The sequence below is a fragment of the Stenella coeruleoalba genome (assembly GCF_951394435.1).
Source record: "Stenella coeruleoalba genome assembly, chromosome: 15".
NCBI lineage: Eukaryota > Metazoa > Chordata > Mammalia > Artiodactyla > Delphinidae > Stenella > Stenella coeruleoalba.
This window is the reverse complement of record NC_137161.1, coordinates 17,737,837-17,755,890: the sequence shown is the minus strand read 5'-3', so window position 1 is coordinate 17,755,890 and position 18,054 is coordinate 17,737,837. Positions and strand designations below refer to the sequence as shown.

Genomic DNA, 18,054 nt, shown 5'->3' with positions numbered 1-18,054 from the left:
TATTTCAAGGACAGGCTGCTGACAGGGCAATCATATAAACCCAGGTTCAAACCTCAGTCTGGTTTCTTGGTAGCTGTGTGCCCTTGAGAAAGTTACTTAAAATCTCTGAACCTCAGCTTCCCTGACCTGCCTCATAGAATTGTTGAGATTATGAAATGAAATGATGCATGTAAAGTGCTTTGTCCAGGAATTACTCACAAAATGTTAGCTGGCAGAATTATTATCTGTGTTTTCAACTTACCAAGGCTGTGGCTTTGAGCTGAGGAAAAAAAACCTAGTCTCTAAGCTCAGCTTATCCTGCTACCTAGCAACTATATACTTACATTTTCAACATCACTTCTTTATCCTTGATTACTTTAACAAGCACTTCCTAAGCGCCCTGTTACCACTCAGGACCACCTGTGAGGTGTATACAACAATTCTATTTTCTTCTCAAGATGCAGTGGCCTAGCATAAACTGTCAAAAACAAGTTCAGCTCTGTAGCTTGACTGAGGTCTCTTTGAAAGGGTATTGAGAAAGAATGTCTGGGCCAGCTCACAATGAAAGTAAAGGTCTGTAGCTGCTAAAATGCTGTCCCTACTTATTTATAATGGAAAGCTGAATCTATACAAATCAAAGAGAATATGAGGCCAGGTTCCAACAACATGCAAGGGCACCTAACACTGGGATCACTCTATTTCCAAATAGGTTGCCCCTCCTGGAAACTGAATTTAAGTAGGCTACAAATGTAAGTTCATTCTCGGGCAGGTTCGAGCTACTGTTCCAGACATATCTCTGGCTATATGCTTTCAGAACAAAGCACCCTGTATTTTAAGGCCCCTTCCTCAAGCTCACCATACCCCTTACACCTCCGAGCCTTTGTCCCTTCTATCTGGGATAATCTTTTCCTTGCACTTTCTTCAAATCAAAATCCATTTCCTCACATAGATAGTACTGTCTAACTCACTTAGGCAGAATTAATCACCTGCTGAGCCTCTGATCAGTGTTCCTGGGGCACCACACATGCCTTTTCTCTATCACTTATCGCATTTATTGAAACTAATCCACTTACGAATCTCCTCTTGGAGGACAGTAATATCCGTGAAGGAAGAGACTATGTCTTATTTATTTTTACAATCCCTACCCTGCTTAGCATATAGTTGGCAGTCAATGAATATTTAAAGGAACACCTCAGTTATTCCCATAACCAGGAGATGAAAAGTATAATTCAATTTGAGATGGTTAGATTTGTGCAGAAATCGGATTGGGGGTCTACAGAAAATATTAGATAGAAGACAAGCCATTATTGACCATACTTCACTCCTCTGAAGGAGACCAGGGGGCAAGGACTAGAGAGGTCACAGCTCCCAACTCTAGCCCAGGTTTTGCTAGTGACTCGATGAGTGACCTTGAGAAAACTCTCTGGGACTCAGTTTTTCGTCTTTAAGATGAGGAAGTTGGATCAGACGGTGTCTAAGGTAATTCTTAGTTTTGATGGTCTACTATGTCTCCTTTCGGAGTCTAATATCCTTCTCTGACACTTACCTTAGTTTAACTCTTTAATGCTTGGGATGGACAATTTGTCTACTTTCTCAATGCCACTTAAATTTCCATTTTGCATTTCCAAGGAATAAACAATTCCATTCCACTTTGGGTTGCCAGGAACTTAATAAGTGTGTCCTTTAATCTGTCAGCCAAGAGGATGATTACAAAATATTCAATAATCTCTATAAAATATTCAGTAAAACTGGAGGTGGCAAGCTTGTAACATTCCATTTTTCTCCCAGATTCAGTTTAATCCTGGAGCCTCCAGAAAATATAATTGTCCCTTCAAACAGAACTTTGTGTATTTAAAAAAATTCCTCTTCATGATGTTCTGTTGAGTTCATGGTTTCACTGTGTGACTCATGACTGCTCCTCCTTGTAAATTTCCACTCCTTCCATTCTGACTCTCGGGTTGTTTGCCGTTCAGACAAAAGGACAGAAAGTTCCAGAGATGGTTGTGAAAGGAGCCCTGGGCTTAGGGACCCTCAGCTATATACGAGCTTTAGCAGCCCTCAGGTCCAGCATCTCCAGGCAGCCCCTCTTCCTGGTGCATCCACCCTGAGAAAGGGAAAATCAGCCTTTCTCTCTCAGTGTGCCTAACTGTGCTATCAGAGACGATTCTGCACATAGAAGAACTAGGGCTTTGGAGTCTGACAGTCCGGGGCTTTACTACTAGCCAGCGATTCTCAGACTTGAATGTGCATCAGCATTACCTGGAAGGCTCGTTAAAAACAGTGACTGCTGAGCCCCACCGGCAGAGTTTGGGGTTCAGTAGGTCTGGGGTGGGGCCCAAGAATTTGCTTCCAAAAAGTTCCCAGGTGATGCTGATGCTGCCGATCTGGGGACCACACTTTGAACACCACTGCTTTGAGCAAATGACTCAATGTTTGCTGAAACTGAGCACTTTACTTTCCTTCTCTATAAAATGGGAATAATAACACCTATCTTACAGAAGGCAGTATAGTGGAATGATCTTGGCCGTAGGCTTAGGGGTGTCACACAGACCCAGGTTTAAGTTCCAGCTTAAAAATCTGCCATTTAAAACTATGAAGGCTTAGGCAAGTTCTTTATTATTTAAACCTCAGTTTCCTCACTTGTAAACCATCAGGGATAAGCATAACACACTTATTTAATCCTCCCAACATACCGATGATATAAGATAATGCATATAAAACACTCAGCTGGAAATGCGCTCACAATTAATGCTCAATAGATAATAGCCGGTATGATGAATATTAATAATCTAATAATTATTGTAATTTGAGGCCCCAAACTGGGAGGATTAAGTGAGCTCCTTGGCTAACCCAGCTAGAAATCAAAAATATCTCAGTACACTGGGATAACAGGGTCAAATCTAACCAGAAGACACAGCACAGATGAAATATAAAGTCTTTACTTGAGACCCTCAAATCCCGAGCTGGAAGCCATGAACTCTGTGTGAGGCAGATACGCGATGGACATTTGGAGGTTAATTCAAACGTGAGCAGTGTGTTCTGAACCCAGGTTTGGAAAAGTGAGTGAGGGTGGTGGCAGCCCCCTGAACTTCCAGTAGTTCGGCCCACGGTAGACTTGGAAACCAAACACTTCATAGACATGGACTAAACGGAGACAGATGCGCCAATCAAGATTTTGAACATGTTGGAAAAGAGAAGTGTGTACTGAAGAAGGTTGATAGCTGGTGTGAGGGCCGCTGAGCCTGAGGGCAGGACCTGCAGGGCACACAGCTGGCTGCAGCCCAATAGCTGGGGGTGAGGCTCAGAGCTGCAGGAAGAGAAAGACTGATTTCATTACCCTCTGGGACACCAGAGGGCAGACAAGGGCCAGCGTCTGGTTGCTGACCAACCCATACTTTGTGTGCAAAATCAGGAATGAATGGATGGAAGTTACAGAGAGCAGATTTCACCTTAAAAGAAGACAGAATCCAGTACCAGAAGAGCTGGAACCAGATATGGCCTTGGAGCTAGAAGATCTGAGATGAATTCCAGGTCCATCATTCATATATACATACATACATACATACATACATGTTTGGGTTGTGTAAAGATGCTCATTGTGGGACCATGAGTCTCCCACACCAGGCTGCAATCTCTCTCTCTTGCTCATCTCTCTCTATATCTATACAGGGCTTGGACCAGCTCAGGAATGCCCGAGGATGGGATGGGACCATCTGGTCTACAGTCCCACTTCCGAAGAAGCTCCTGGTGGGACAATTCTCACAGGCCCTTTCTGGATTACTGGGCAGCTACCTTCCCGCGACAGGCATTTTGGGCTCTGAAGTGGACAGAGGAGCCCAGAGGAGGCTCTGTCCTGTCAGCTAGCAAGGCTATTCACGCTGATCTCCTTTCTTTCCGTCACCCTCCTTTGTGATGGAGAGAAAGTGTAAAGTTGGAGGAAAGACAAGACGCTTGGTTTAGAAAGTAGAACATGGGTCCAAACCTCACCATGGATTCATTATGGGACCTGAGGAAGAGCTTTTAATATCTCAGAGCACCAGTTCCCTCTACTGTAAAATGGGTTTGCTAACAAACATACCAACTAGAGAGGGTTACTGTGAGGACAGAGTAAGATGTCAGATTTGAACATGCTTATCACAGAGCCTGGCACCGGGTGGGAATCTGATTGGCTCCATGCCAGTATCCAGCCACAGGCTCCTTGCAGGACACTGTGGTGGCAGCAGCCTCTGCCCACGTGGTAGAAAAGGGGAGGAGCCATCAGCAGCCTCATACAGTGAGACCAGTGAGTGGTGAGAGCTGCATTCCTGATGCAGGAGAAGGAACATGGATTCTGGAGTCAGATAACCCTATTTTGGCTTCCAATCCCACCCCGACTCCATGTGTGTGGGACTTTGGGCTTATTTACTCCAGTTCTCTGAAACTCAGTTTCTTCACTTATGAAACGGGAATAATACCTAATTTATAGGGTTTCTAGGAGGCTTAAGAATGGGATTTATATAAAGCATACAGTCTAGCACACTGTAGGTGCCAATAAAAGTGATCTTCCTATTTGAGCTTTTGTTACTAGGAAGCGCAGAGCCAAACTAGAATTTGAAAGTTGCCAGCCTGCATATTTAGATTACGTTTTCATATAATGGAGTTATATTTGAAAATAACCTGGTCTTGACCCTCTTGTCTTCATTTATGTTTTCCTGATCCTGATTATTTAATTCTCATACAGCTGTTTTACTGTAGGTACTTTTATGGATGTTTTTCTAAATTCTTTGAAGAACTAAGTGGATAAAACCTAACTGATGCCAGGAGAGACAGATCCTTATTATGACTCTGCAAATGCCTGTGTGATTTGCAGCATGGAGTCTCTCTGAACCTCAGTTTCCTCATCTGTAGAATGGGGGTAGTAAGAAACCTACCAGCTCTTTCATGGTGCAGGAATAAGGATCTATGGCTCCAGGTTTTTGCAAAAGGACTTTTGTAAACTATGAAAAACTTAAAAGTAGGAACATTTATTATTTTTGAGACAATGCCCTGTTTTATTAATTTTTGTAATTACACCCCTCCCCAAACTGTGCTCAGGACTCAGGACAGGGACAGGCACATACTAAGCACCGAGAAAATGGCCACTAAATCTCACCTCCAAGCCCTCAACAGTGCCTGCTTCTTTATTTAGCAGAGAGCTTGACGGCCCGGCATGTGATGCTCCTTCACCCACCAGACATGAAACCACTGAATAGAATGGAAGCAAAAAAGTGAAGATGGAGTTTACTAACCGTACCCAATGGGCAAGTGAGTCTGCCAAACGCTATTACATGAAGGGTAGACAGCCAAGCCCCGTATCATAGAATTCAACAGCAATTTGTTCTGAAGCATTTTGATTTGGACTAAAACAAGGAGAGGATGAGACTATGAACAAAAGACATAAAGAAGATTTAAGCAGGAATGTAAAAAGAAAGCAGCAGCAGAAAGACCCAGAAAAAGATCCCAGGGAGCAAAAGGTCTCAGAAAAAAATAACAAGCAGGTACACAAGGCAGTAAGATCAAAATCAGATTACTTAATAAAAGCCAGCATTTCTTTCAACTGAAAACAATGCACACTGCTGACAGGCGCTCCTTTTTCCAGAACGCCACAGCACTCCAGAGCAACAGTCCATACCTCACAAAGCCCCCTCACCCCTGCATCCCAGAGGTCGCTGGTCCTGTACAAAATTGGGAGGCTTGATGGAACGGATGTTGTGGAACTTAGCAGTCACTTGGAATCGAAAACCCAGGAAGACAAACCCACACAGTTGGATGCAAAGGTTGAATTAGGCCAGGGCCCACCTGTTCAATAATGAAATAATTGCTCAGGGCAGGTTTTTCTGTAATCTTTTCCAATGTGACATCTATTCTTGTGCTCTGCCTCTAGCAATGCTTCTTCAACATTTGCAAATAAGCTCAGGCCCTCCTAAAGACCCGATGCAGAAGCCAGACAGTCACTTCCCTAATGCCACGAAAATAGATTCAATTTTACATACATCAGGGTGATTGCAGAAGCAATTTCTACATCTCCAGTGTAAGCATTACTTACATTTTTTTCCCCTCAAATCACACCCCAGTGATTCCACAGAGCATTTTAAAAGGTACCTGATGCATTCCAGGGCATTCAAAAGAACACCCAGAGCATGTCTGTGGCTCTAGCCTGAGGACACCAGATGCACAGACAGAATCCTAAAATATTTACTGATTCAAACAAATGCAAAATTTCTTAATAATTGAGTATAACGTCAATTGAATTTTTTCCATCTTTTTAAAAGCAATATCATTAAAATGAATGTACATACAATATACATATACACATGTCTGGGTACGCGTGTTATGTCTGTGTGCATGTATATGTGTGTATGTAAATGTAAAACACACATATATCAATCTTGGAAAGACTGTGTCTGGACTTTAAAACATCTGATTAGATTTTACTGGATATGCTGCTTCTTCCTCTCTGGCTGGCCAATCTACCTCAGTCTTGGGCGCTTTTATCTTAAGAGTCTAAGTTTTAGCTCACGGGGGAAATGGAGGTGATGTTTCCCCTTGAAATCCAAGAAATTGGTGTTACCCAGGTTTTCATTTGAAATCAGAAAGCTTAAGATCAAATACCTACAATTTTGGGATCATGATGTTTGTCATGTGTCTTTGACCATATCTCTTTGGCATTCAGAGTCCTCCCAGGACATTTTTACAAACACGGAAATGGAAAAAAAGGTGCACAAGAGCCTGGCCTGGACAGGAAAGGTTTGGGGTGAATAGGTACCACTTGGCCAGCAGTGCCATCAGCTAGACTTGCTAATGAACCTCCTTGCCTCAGGACAAAAGCAGGAGAGTCAGTGACAAGTTAACACGGCCGAAGGCTTGGGGTGGGGCAGTGCTCAGGATGCGCCTTTAAGGACAAACCAAGCCCAGTTCCTTGCTACCCTCTTTTCCACCTCTCCTTCCCTCTGTCGGCATCCTCTTTTCCTGGACCCAAGGGAATGTGAGAATCCCAGAAATTCACCCGGGTGCAGAATGGATTAAGAACTGACTTTGTGTTTAGGCAGACTGCAAACTTGCTCTGCTCTCTGAGGAAAACAGAAGTTAAATATTGACTCATGAAGTAATCAGTATGTGCTGTTAGGCTTCATCTTTAAAAGTCATTTCTCAACCTTAAGAAGTATTCAAACTTAGCATCACCAAGAGTGGGCAAAGTGATAGCACGCGTCTATTGAAATGATGCAAAGGGAAGTACATACACAATGTGACCTGTGTAGCATTTTTGCCAAAATATTTAACCTGAGCGTGATCATGATGGAAAAAATCAGACGAATCTGGACTGTGGAACATTCTGTGGACAACTGGCCTAGACTTTTAAAAGATGTCGGCATCCCGAAAGGAAAATGAAAGGTGGGAGGACTGTTGTAGATAGAAAGGTGATGGGAGACTTGGTGGCCAAATATAAAGTGAGCATCTTGACTGGATACTGGATCAAAAGATAGTAACAATTAGAGAGAACATTTTAGGGCCATGGGGGAAATTCAGCTATGGACTCTGGTCTATCAGAGATTGAAACAAGGTTGTGTTTCTTGGGTAAAATAATTTCATTGTGTTTATGCTGAGGAGCTGTCCTAGTCCTCAGGAAACACATGCTGAATTCTCTGGAGGGGGAGTGTCATGATGCCTAAAACTTACTTCTAAATGGTTCATAAAATTATATTTATATATATATATACACACACACACACATATATATATATATAAAATGTATGTATACATATAGTGTGTGTGTGTGTGTGTGTATATGAGAGAGAGAGAGAGAGCAAATATTGCAAAATGCGAACAACTGGTGAATCTAGGTAAAGACTACATGCGTATTCATTTTACCATTTTTTTCAGTCTTTATAGGTTTAAAACAAAATCTCTCTTTCCCAAGGTAGCAAGTCAATATTTGAAAATAGCTGCTGTTGCCTCTTTCAAAGTTCAGCCTTCTTAACAGGGTGCCCGTAAGGACCCCCTGCGTGGCTTTTACAAATCCACATCCTGAGTCCCCGTCCCACTCCCCGTGCCCCAGGAGATTTGGATTCAGCAGGTCAGGTGTGGGGCTCAGGTATGCGGATTTTGAAAACTGCCTCAGGTAGGTGCTGTGGTACACTTGAGGTTAGGAATCATGGGTCTGAGGTACCCTTGGATCCTGGACCCATCAGGAAGCAGCTATGTAACTGTGGGAAGGTCAGCCAAACACTGAGCTCTGCATACATCATCTATAAAATGGGAACAATCATACTAAGCATCTCACAAGGCTGTGGTACAGACGAAGGTGGTCTGTAAATACTTGTTTCCTTTCTTTCTTCATCCTCATAGATCCCCGTCATCCCAAACTGACCTTATCTAAGTGATTTTTACAAAGTATGATTTCTTCCCTTTGCCACTGGCACAGTGTAGGGGGAACATTTGTCTCTGCTCATATTCCTTTAGATTTCCTGCTTTCCCTTTGGAGCAGAGGCTGGGGAATCCAGCATTTCTACGCAATTCAGAAAAAGAACTGGTTTTCAGAAAGTTAAGAGCAAAAGTCAGCACTCTTGAGTCTGATCCCCATCATCAGACTAAACTAAACTAGCTTTAGTTTACTAGTCTTGATGTTCTCCTCTGGATGGGGTGAACCCTGAAATTGTAGCCACTACAATTAGCTTGGGATCCTGTATTAACTCTGCATGAGGACACCGTCGCTCTTGACTAAATGCCACTTGGACCACTAGCTGTGTCTTGAAACTGACCAAGGCTTGGAAGGCATGCCTTCCAGTTCCGGATACGTTACTCATCAGCCATGGGACTTTGGAGAAGGCTGAGCCTCAGTTTCACAAGCTGAGAAATGGAGACAGTGATGACGCGTAACTCATCTACCTTATGTGCAGCACCGTTTTGATAACTGTAAGACACTCAGTTCAGCTTGGCATATTTTTCTCCTTAAGGGCACAACCATGTCTTCCTTCTTCTTTTTTTTTTTTTTTTTTTTTTTTACTATTATTAGTTTTAACCTGCCTCTGTGTACACAAGCAGCGGTTAAGATGGCTTGCCCTCATTTCCATCTGCTTTGAGGTTCTGAAATTCTCCTTTTCGGATGGGTGGCCCCATGTCTTTGCCAGGGAGCACCTTCCTCCTGGACCACCCCAGGGAAGCATCCAGACTCCATGTCCTACAGCACCTGACACTGTGAGGGGTCAACAGCAGAGGTACCGGGGTCAAGCAGGTACGGATGTCCCCTTCCCCTTAGTTGGCTCAACTTACTGAATCCGTTAACGTCCTGTGAGCTAGAGAAGCCTTCGTCGTTGCGGCCGGTGCTGAGCTTGGTGGTGGGTTTGTCGGCCGAGGCCACGGGCCCCATCTCCCTCTGCGCTCCACTCTGGGTCTCCTTCTGCTTCTTGGCCAGCTTCCTTTGGGACATGTGCAAGGGGAATAAAATCACAGTCAGATGGTGACAGTTGCATCCAAGCACTGGAAGATCAGACTGTTCTTTTTCCCCATCCATCATCCTCAACCCCCAGACCTGGTCCATCTTCCAGAAACAGAGTCAAGGCAGGTCTTCCAAGGTCAAGGTGGAATAAACCTAAGTCTTCCTGAAACTGCTAAAGGCCTCCATTGGCTCAGAAATATGACATTTATCCTGCCTCATCCTCAGCAATGGGTGTGTTCTTTACTTGAGCTTAAAATGGGAAATAATGAGATTTGCACAACACTTTCCTTACTCTCCCTTGAAAGGGAAGAAGAGGCAGGGGGACCTTTCTGTTCCCATGGCTCTGAATGAGATTCACAATGGAGTCTGGCTTTCTCAGGGATTGCGCTCATGAAATAGCCCACCAAACAAAGGTAGATTGAAGTAGGGGCTGGTGTGGGCAGTGGGTAAGGGTGAAGGTGAGTTAGTCTTATATCTCAAAAGGATAAAGGTTAAAGCAGAACGTGATGCACAGTTATTCCCATAGTGACCCTCAGAACCAGATGGGCATTTGGAATGATGATGACGACGACGATGATGATGACGACGATGATGATGACGACGACAAAGTATAGCAGTGATGCTCAAACTCGTGTAAATTAGAATCACTTTGAGAGCTGAAAAAGCATACAGATCCTAGATTCATACAAGTAGGACAGGCACTAGACCTTTGGCCACCAAGTTCCCCAGGTGATTCTGACGCCAACCACTGGAGGTTGAAACCATCAGCTTTGGCATCAGACAGACCTGGGTCCATATCCTACCTCCATAGCCTGTGGCTGCATGATACACGGCAAGCTCCTTAACCTCAGTAAGTTCTGAACTTAACCTCATAGGGATTAAGTGAGGATTAAGTGAGATAATGTGTTCGGAGCACAGTGCCTGGCACACAGTGAATGTTGAACACGTGGCAGCTGCTACTCTTGTTTTTGTGTCATCGCCACTGGTCCAACTGCATTCCGCTGCTGGAATCCTCTCTCCAACAGTCCCGCTGTGGAATCCCATCCCCCCTGGATTACAGCAAGTGATGGAGACTTTGGCAGCTCACTGGGAGGCTGAGGGTTGAAAAGTTCTTTTTTTTTTTTTTAACACCTTTATTGGGGTATAATTGCTTTACAATGGTGTGTTAGTTTCTACTTTATAACAAAGTGAATCAGTTATACATATACATATATTCCCATATCTCTTCCCTCTTGCGTCTCCCTCCCTCCCACCCTCCCTATCCCACCCCTCCAGTCGGCCACAAAGCACCGAGCTGATCTCCTTGTGCCATGCGGCTGCTTCCCACTAGCTATCTACCTTACTACGTTTGTTAGTGTGTATATGTCCATGACTCTCTCTCGCCCTGTCACAGCTCACCCTTCCCCCTCCCCATAACCTCAAGTCCGTTCTCCAGTAGGTCTGTGTCTTAAGTCAGAAAGAAAGAGACAAGTACCGTATGCTAACACATATATATGGAATTTAAGAAAAAAAAAAAAATGTCATGAAGAACCTAGGGGTAGGGCAGGAAAAGTTCTTTGTATGGATCTGAAATCTACTCCCTTTAAATGTCAACTACTGGGTCTCAGATTTATTGCCAGAGATATAAAAATATGACTAACCCCACTTGCATATGACAGTTTTCCAAATATTTCTAAATAAACAACCTGGTCCCTCTGAGTTTACCCAACATTTATGTATCTAAATATAGTAATTTTGTTCCTATCATGTGCAAGGCTATGGGTTGCACATTAAATATCTGGAGGGTATGTTCTCCCAGGTCCCTTGCTCCATTTTTTCACAGGACTTGGCTTCCAATCCCATCTTGGTCTCTCCTATTTCAACACGGAAAGGACATGTTTCCGCGATGTCCCAGAGAGGTCAAATTCAGCACCACCTAGGAAATATCCAAAGGTGAACCCATCTGACAATGAAACAGGCAGTTTCAAGAGGTAATGATCCCCCTGTCAGAGGAGGGTAAACCTAGACTCAGCAGTATTCTAGAGGCTTTCATCTAGGATCACTTCTAGTTTGATGGTATTTTCCTTCGCATGGAGTTAATCTAGCTGTAGACCGCACAGAAGAATGGCAGGTGGCACACTCAAGTGAGGAGAGAAAATGTATAAAAGGACTACTGACCAAGTGAGAAGGGTGTAAGGGGAACCCGAGGCATAATACAGTGATAGGAAAGCTGTTCATCACCTGTGGGTCCAGGGGGACAAGCAGAGGAGGCAGCAACCAGAACCCAAAAGGCGTTGTGAAGAGTAGGACACCTGTATAGAAGCAGTGAACTTCTCCCAAGGGATCCAGCCAGTCCTGGATGGCCCCCACAGGGAGGGAACCAGAGGCACAGACTCCCTGACTACATCCTCCCTCCCCCACCTGACCTCCTAGAGTGGCTCACATTAGCTGAACCCAACTGGAAGCCAAAGGCATGGCATCCATTTAGATCTTGCTCTGTAAGCAGATAGCAGAGTAGAGAAGCGTGGAGAGTGAATCTGGATCCAGGAAGAGAAGAGCTTTTGTCTGTTTGAAGACAAATGCAGCCTAAAATGCAATTCCTCTTCTTTTTTGTTTTTCTTTTTCTTTTTTTTTTTTTTAATTTGCCTGGGGAAAGAAGGGCGCTCAGGAATAGAAGTGCATCTTTTGGTTACAATGCTGTGGCCACAGGCATGCTGCTCCACTAGTGAAACTATTCCAGGCAGACAGAAAAACAACAAGAAATGAAGCATTCGGTCACTTGGGCCTTTTCTCACCATTGGCAGGCAATCGGCCAGCAGGCAGGGGGAACGCAAATGAAAGAAAAACGAGTAATTCTGCTACTGATGACATTTCAAAGTTTTATTCTTCATTTATTATCAAAAAGGAGTGTGTTTCAAAATGTATAGGTGGAGCTTCCCTGGTGGTGCAGTGGTTAAGAAACTGCATGCCAATGCAGGGGACACGGGTTCGCGCCCTGGTCCGCGTGGATCCCACGTGGCACGGAACAACTAAGCCCGTGCGCCACAACTACTGGGCCTGCGCTCTAGAGCCCGTGCTCCTCAACAAGAGAAGCCACCGCAATGAGAAGCCCGCGCACCACAACGAAGAGCAGCCCCTGCTCGCCACAACTAGAGAAAGCCCGTGCACAGCAACGAAGACCCAACACAGCCAAAAATAAATAAATAAATTTATTTTTAAAAAATGTATATGTGACCTTCTTAATCATAAATTTGAAAAGATATACAGCAGACCCTCTGCCTCCATCTGAGTTCTGCTCACACCACCCCAGCAGGAAATAAAAGGAAATCCGATAAGAAAATTAACTTTCAAACTATAAATGAGCATGTACTGGAGGCTTTGATATTTCCTTAGGGCAGAACTCCCAACCAATCTCATTCTATTCAGGGTAAGATAATATGGAAAGAGTTGTCTTAGGCACAAATCACTGGTTTCCAAAGGAATAAAAAAAAAAAGGTCTTGCTGCATCTATGAAAAATGGCATTTTACAGAAATGTTTGGGTAGCTCTGAACCCCTGGATAAAAAAAAAAAATTAATGGAGCCTCTCTAAAACACAGATATTTAAAAACTGGACAACGGAGTGGTAAAAATCTCAGGTTTTTACATCCTTACTTTTTCACCCATGGTTGACACTATGTTTTCATAGTGATGATGATGCTATATAAAAATTTTAAAATATGTAGACAGATGTTTCAGCTACAAAATGGAAATGGAAGGGATGTAGAAGGAAATAAAACACAAAACCATACTTTTGGGATCTTATTCAAAATTTAATCACTAAAAACCCTCTTAGTAATTTAGGAAAAATCGTATTTATTCCTATAGTCATAGAGTATAGTTGATCCCCTTCCCTCTTTTTCCTGAAGAGAGGGGGACATCCCAAACTTGGGAGTGGGGCATACAAGACCTATGGCTCCAGGCTTCAACTCAGCCTTATTTTCCACATGTGTCTCCTTTTAGGAAACACCAACTACCTCATCTTCCTGTCCTAACCATTCCTCAGTACTCCCTACTCCTCAGTGTGCCCCCATTCTTCTCCCCGGGCCACCTCCTCTTCATCCTTCGAGGCTCAGTGGCATTCAAATGTCACATCTTGGGCTTCCCTGGTGGCGCAGTGGTTGAGAGTCCGCCTGCCGATGCAGGGGACGCGGGTTTGTGCCCTGGTCCAGGAAGATCCCACATGCCGCGGAGCAGCTGGGCCCGTGAGCCGTGGCCACTGAGTCTGCGCATCCGGAGCCTGTGCTCCGCAACGGGAGAGGCCACAGCAGCGAGAGGCCCGCGTACCGCAAAAAATAAATAAATAAATAAAAAATGTCACATCTTCTCTGAGGTTTCCTCTTGCTCCCTAAACAGATGTGTGGTTTTCTCTTCCGGGCTGACTCTCCCATTGAACACAAATTTACTTAGCACCTACACGTGCCAGTCTCTGCTGGATGTAAGACGTTCATAGCGTCAAACACTGGACATGATCTTGACCTTCATAGAACACAGACACCAGAGGCAAAGACAGGCACTAAACAGGTGAATACATGAATCGATACAAAATCACAAAGGTGATTTTCCTTCTTTTCCAAGAAGGAAAAATACATATAGCTAGGGGAGAGCAGCAGATCGCTGGTGTGAACCCTGTCAGGAGATCAAGGAGGGCCTCGTTGCCATGTCAGCCAAGCACTTGACTAATCCAACTGCGGTGATTCAACCCTCCTACCCAGGAAGGCAAGAACCTCTTGCGTGAACCTCTTTCGACTTCCTGTACCTACTTCAACTTCTTGCTGAGTGTCTGGCACACAGCCAGAGCTCAATAAATTTGTTGTGCAAATTTATGTTTAAAAGTCTACAATCTCAAGTGTAGAAAAGACTGTCATTCTACTCTGAGTACAAATTATAACCACTTAAAAAAAAGATATATGCAAGGAAAGAGGAAGAAAAAGCTGCATGAAACCAGTTTGTGGCCTGAAATACTTCTAGTTAATGAATTATTTTTGTCTAACAACTTAGCATTTCCTTCCTGGGGTGTTTGAAGAATTGATGGAATGTTCACAGAAGTCAGAGACCTTTTTTTCCCTCAGAGCCCACAGAATAGCCATAGCTATAGAATGTTTTTTAAGAAAACCTCATATAAGACAGTCACATGATATATGGGATGGTTGCACGACTCATGCTGTCCTCACAACCCTCGGGACTCAAGCGCTTGTGACTTCCCGAACTTGGAATTTTTTCCTGCAGTTGTCCTGAGATTCCTGCCAATTGGGTCACACAATTTCACCAGCAGGGGGTACCAAGAGCTGTTAAAAAGAGAGCATTGTACAAGCCTATCTATTCCTCTGCTGGGTCACCTCTAGAGCTGAAGAATGTTTTAAGACATAGCAATCCGAAGTTCCCTGCTTCTGACAGGTTGGGACAACGTGATGTGGCTGGTGGTATTCTTCCTTCTAACACATCACTCGGAGGGTCCCCCGACTTTTGCTGGTGAGCTGAGCGAGGGTAGGTGGCCAGGGATGTGCCCACGATGGACCATGACTTCTGTGGTTCATCCTGAGCACCGCTCTTGATAAGGGAGGGTGGCAGGTGGAATGGCTCCACGGAGAGGACTGTAAGGGCTGTGAAAGGTTCTGCAATCATGCTACGAGAGGAGAAGGAAGAGTGTCTGAAACACGGATGTTTCTCATGGAGAGGGAACATTCTGGAATGCTCTCTTCACACACGTGACATCTGGCTCTGTGTGGTCCCAGGGGTCAGAATTAGAACCACCACATTGGCTTGACACAAGGAAGAAATTTCTAGCAAAGCGGAACTGCTTGGGTCTCTTGTGGAAGTGCTTAGTGCCGAACTGCCCTTCCCACGTTTTCTTCTTTGGCAACCTTCTCTTCACCTTTAAGGGGCCAACTCAAAGGCCCACTACTCTTAGAAGTCTTTGTCTCCTCCCTGAAGTTAGTAGTTTATTTCTCTTTGCACATTAATTGGTTGGAAAAATATTTAATGAGCACCTACTTTGTTGGTGGTTAGACAGAAGTGGCTGTTAGACAGCAGGAGACCATGATGTGAAAAGCCAGACATGACCCCTGCTCTGTTTAGGCTTTTGGAAGTAATGAGCCCTCCATCATTGGAGGAGTTCACGGAGAGACTCAGAAACTACCTAGGAAAGAGGTGGTAGGGATTCCAGCATCTGGACCCTGCAAAACCCTTGAATATGTGGGTGGAGAACAGGAGACCCGGACAATTGAGGGAGAGTGTTGGTTCCATAGGGCTCTTCCCTGGATGTGAAGAGCCATATGCCCACTTTCCAGGGGAGACACTGACCAGGCACTCTTTCCTTTCTCCATAGGGTTTTCACTGACCCATCCTCCACTGGCATGTCTGGACAGACTTTCCTGGGAAAACACAAAGGGTGGAACCCTGGAGCCAGAGAGATATCTCAGTCCACAGGAGGTAGACAAAGAAAACACAGCTGAAACTCTACTCCTATTAAAAGCCGGCATTGTGCTCTTTGAAGCCCGGACAGACACTTCTATGCTGACATGATTGAATCTCTAATTAAATTTATACATCAGAAACTGGAAGGGAACTGCACCATTCTCTTATTTTGTAAAAGAAACTGAGGCCAGACAGAGGAGGAGCTTAGACAAGTCATGCAGCATTTCAGTGGAAGCCACAGGACCCTAACCTTGCTTTCTGCCTGCCAGCTCAGGACACCTGTTCCAACTTTCCTCTACCTCTCCTTCTGGGATAAAACCAGAAGTGCAAGTTCAGTCCATGGTAACAATTCTAGCCCCTTATGAATGCAGCAAAACCTCATTAATCCAAACTCCACTAACTCAGAATAACTGTAGTTGAGGCAGAGGCTGGGCTACCGCACAGCAGAGTTGATAGTGTAAACGAGGATACGGAAAAGTGCAGGATTAAAAGGAGAACACACCACTTTCTCTTCTTTCAGGAGGCAGGATGGCACAGCAGTTAACATCAACTTTGGTGCCAGACAGCCTGGCATCAAAACCTGGCTCTATCTCAGACTAGCTGTGTGAGTTCTTGCAAGTTACACATGCCTTTGCATGTCAGTTTCCTCCTGTCTATAGAATTGCAGGTAGCAGCAGTGCTTCCAGGGAAAGGAAAGTGTTTGTGACGATTAAATGGTGTGTAGTTACCAAAGCATTTTCCCCAGTGTGTGGTACATAGTAAGCACTCAGTAAATGCTCTCTGGTTATCTTTTTTTTTTTCTTGCGGTACGCGGGCCTTTCACTGTTGTGGCCTCTCCCGTTGCAGAGCACAGGCTCTGGATGCGCAGGCTCAGCGGCCATGGCTCACGGGCCCAGCCGCTCTGCGGCATGTGGGATCCTCCCGGACCGGGGCACGAACCCATGTCCCCTGCATCGGCAGGCGGACTCTCAACCACTGCGCCACCAGGGAAGCCCTCTCTGGTTATCTTTTAAATATAGGAAACAGCCATGTTGATTTAAATAGCTTCATTATTTATTAAATATGAATCCTCTAAAATAGATACCCCGAAGAATGGCTTTTCTCTAAAAACATTCTTTGATGTATTCTACAGCCGTGCTTCTCAACCTTGGCTGCACAAATCATTTGGGGAGCTTTAAAAATTACTGATGAAGGCTTCCCTGGTGGCGCAGTGGTTGAGAATCTGCCTGCCGTTGCAGGGGACACGGGTTCGTGCCCCGGTCAGGGAAGATCCCACATGCCGCGGAGCGGCTGGTCCCGTGAGCCATGGCCGCTGAGCCTACGCGTCCGGAGCCTGTGCTCCACAATGGGAGAGGCCACAACAGTGAGAGGCCCGCGTACCGCAAAAAAAAAAAAAAAAAAAAAAAAAAAAAAAAAAAAATTACTGATGAGATTCTAATTTAATTGGTCTAGGGTGCAGCCTGGGCATTTGGGTTTTTAGAAGCTCTCCAGGTGGTCGTAATGTGCCACCAAGCTTAAGCACCACCGATGTAGAACACTGATTTCTCCAAGTAGTCTCTGGACCAGCAGTATCGGCTTCACCTGGGAACATACTAGAAATGCAGTTTCTCCAGCCCCACCCCTGACCCACAAATCAGAAACTCCAGATGCGTAATAAGCACTCCAGGCAATCCTAATGCATGCTGAAGTGTGATATCCCCATTGCGGAGAACCCACTCTTCAGCTGATCTGAATTACTGAAGAGTCCCTATCACGGTGGAGGACCAGCACCAGGAGGTAGGACAGCTGGGTGCCAACCCCAGGTCTCCAAATACCTCACCGAGTTACCAGGGACACACCGTTTCCACTTTCTGGTATTGACTTCAATATAGGGGGGAGCTGGCATCTGAGAACCACAGCAAGAACTGATGCTTTTTTTTTTTTTTGTGGTACACGGGTCTCTCACTGTTGTGGCCTCTCCTGTTGCAGAGCACAGGCTCCAGACGCGCAGGCTCAGCGGCCATGGCTCACGGGCGCAGCCGCTCCACGGCATGTGGGGTCTTCCCGGACTGGGGCACGAACCCGTGTCCCCTGCATCGGCAGGCGGACTCTCAACCACTGCACCACCAGGGAAGCCCAGAACTGATGCTTTTTAAATGACTGTTACCGGTTGAACTGTGTTCCCCTAAAAGATATACTGAAGTCCTAA

General features: G+C 44.9%; 1 protein-coding gene across 1 annotated transcript in view; it reads right to left on the bottom strand.

The window, feature by feature from the left end:
- Positions 1 to 18,054, bottom strand: part of PTPRT (protein tyrosine phosphatase receptor type T) — a 1,078,581-nt gene that overhangs the window by 110,177 nt on the left and 950,350 nt on the right. Inside the window, 1 exon segment of the mRNA XM_079943946.1 lies at positions 9,268 to 9,413. Coding sequence (XP_079800072.1) covers positions 9,268 to 9,413 — 146 coding nt within the window.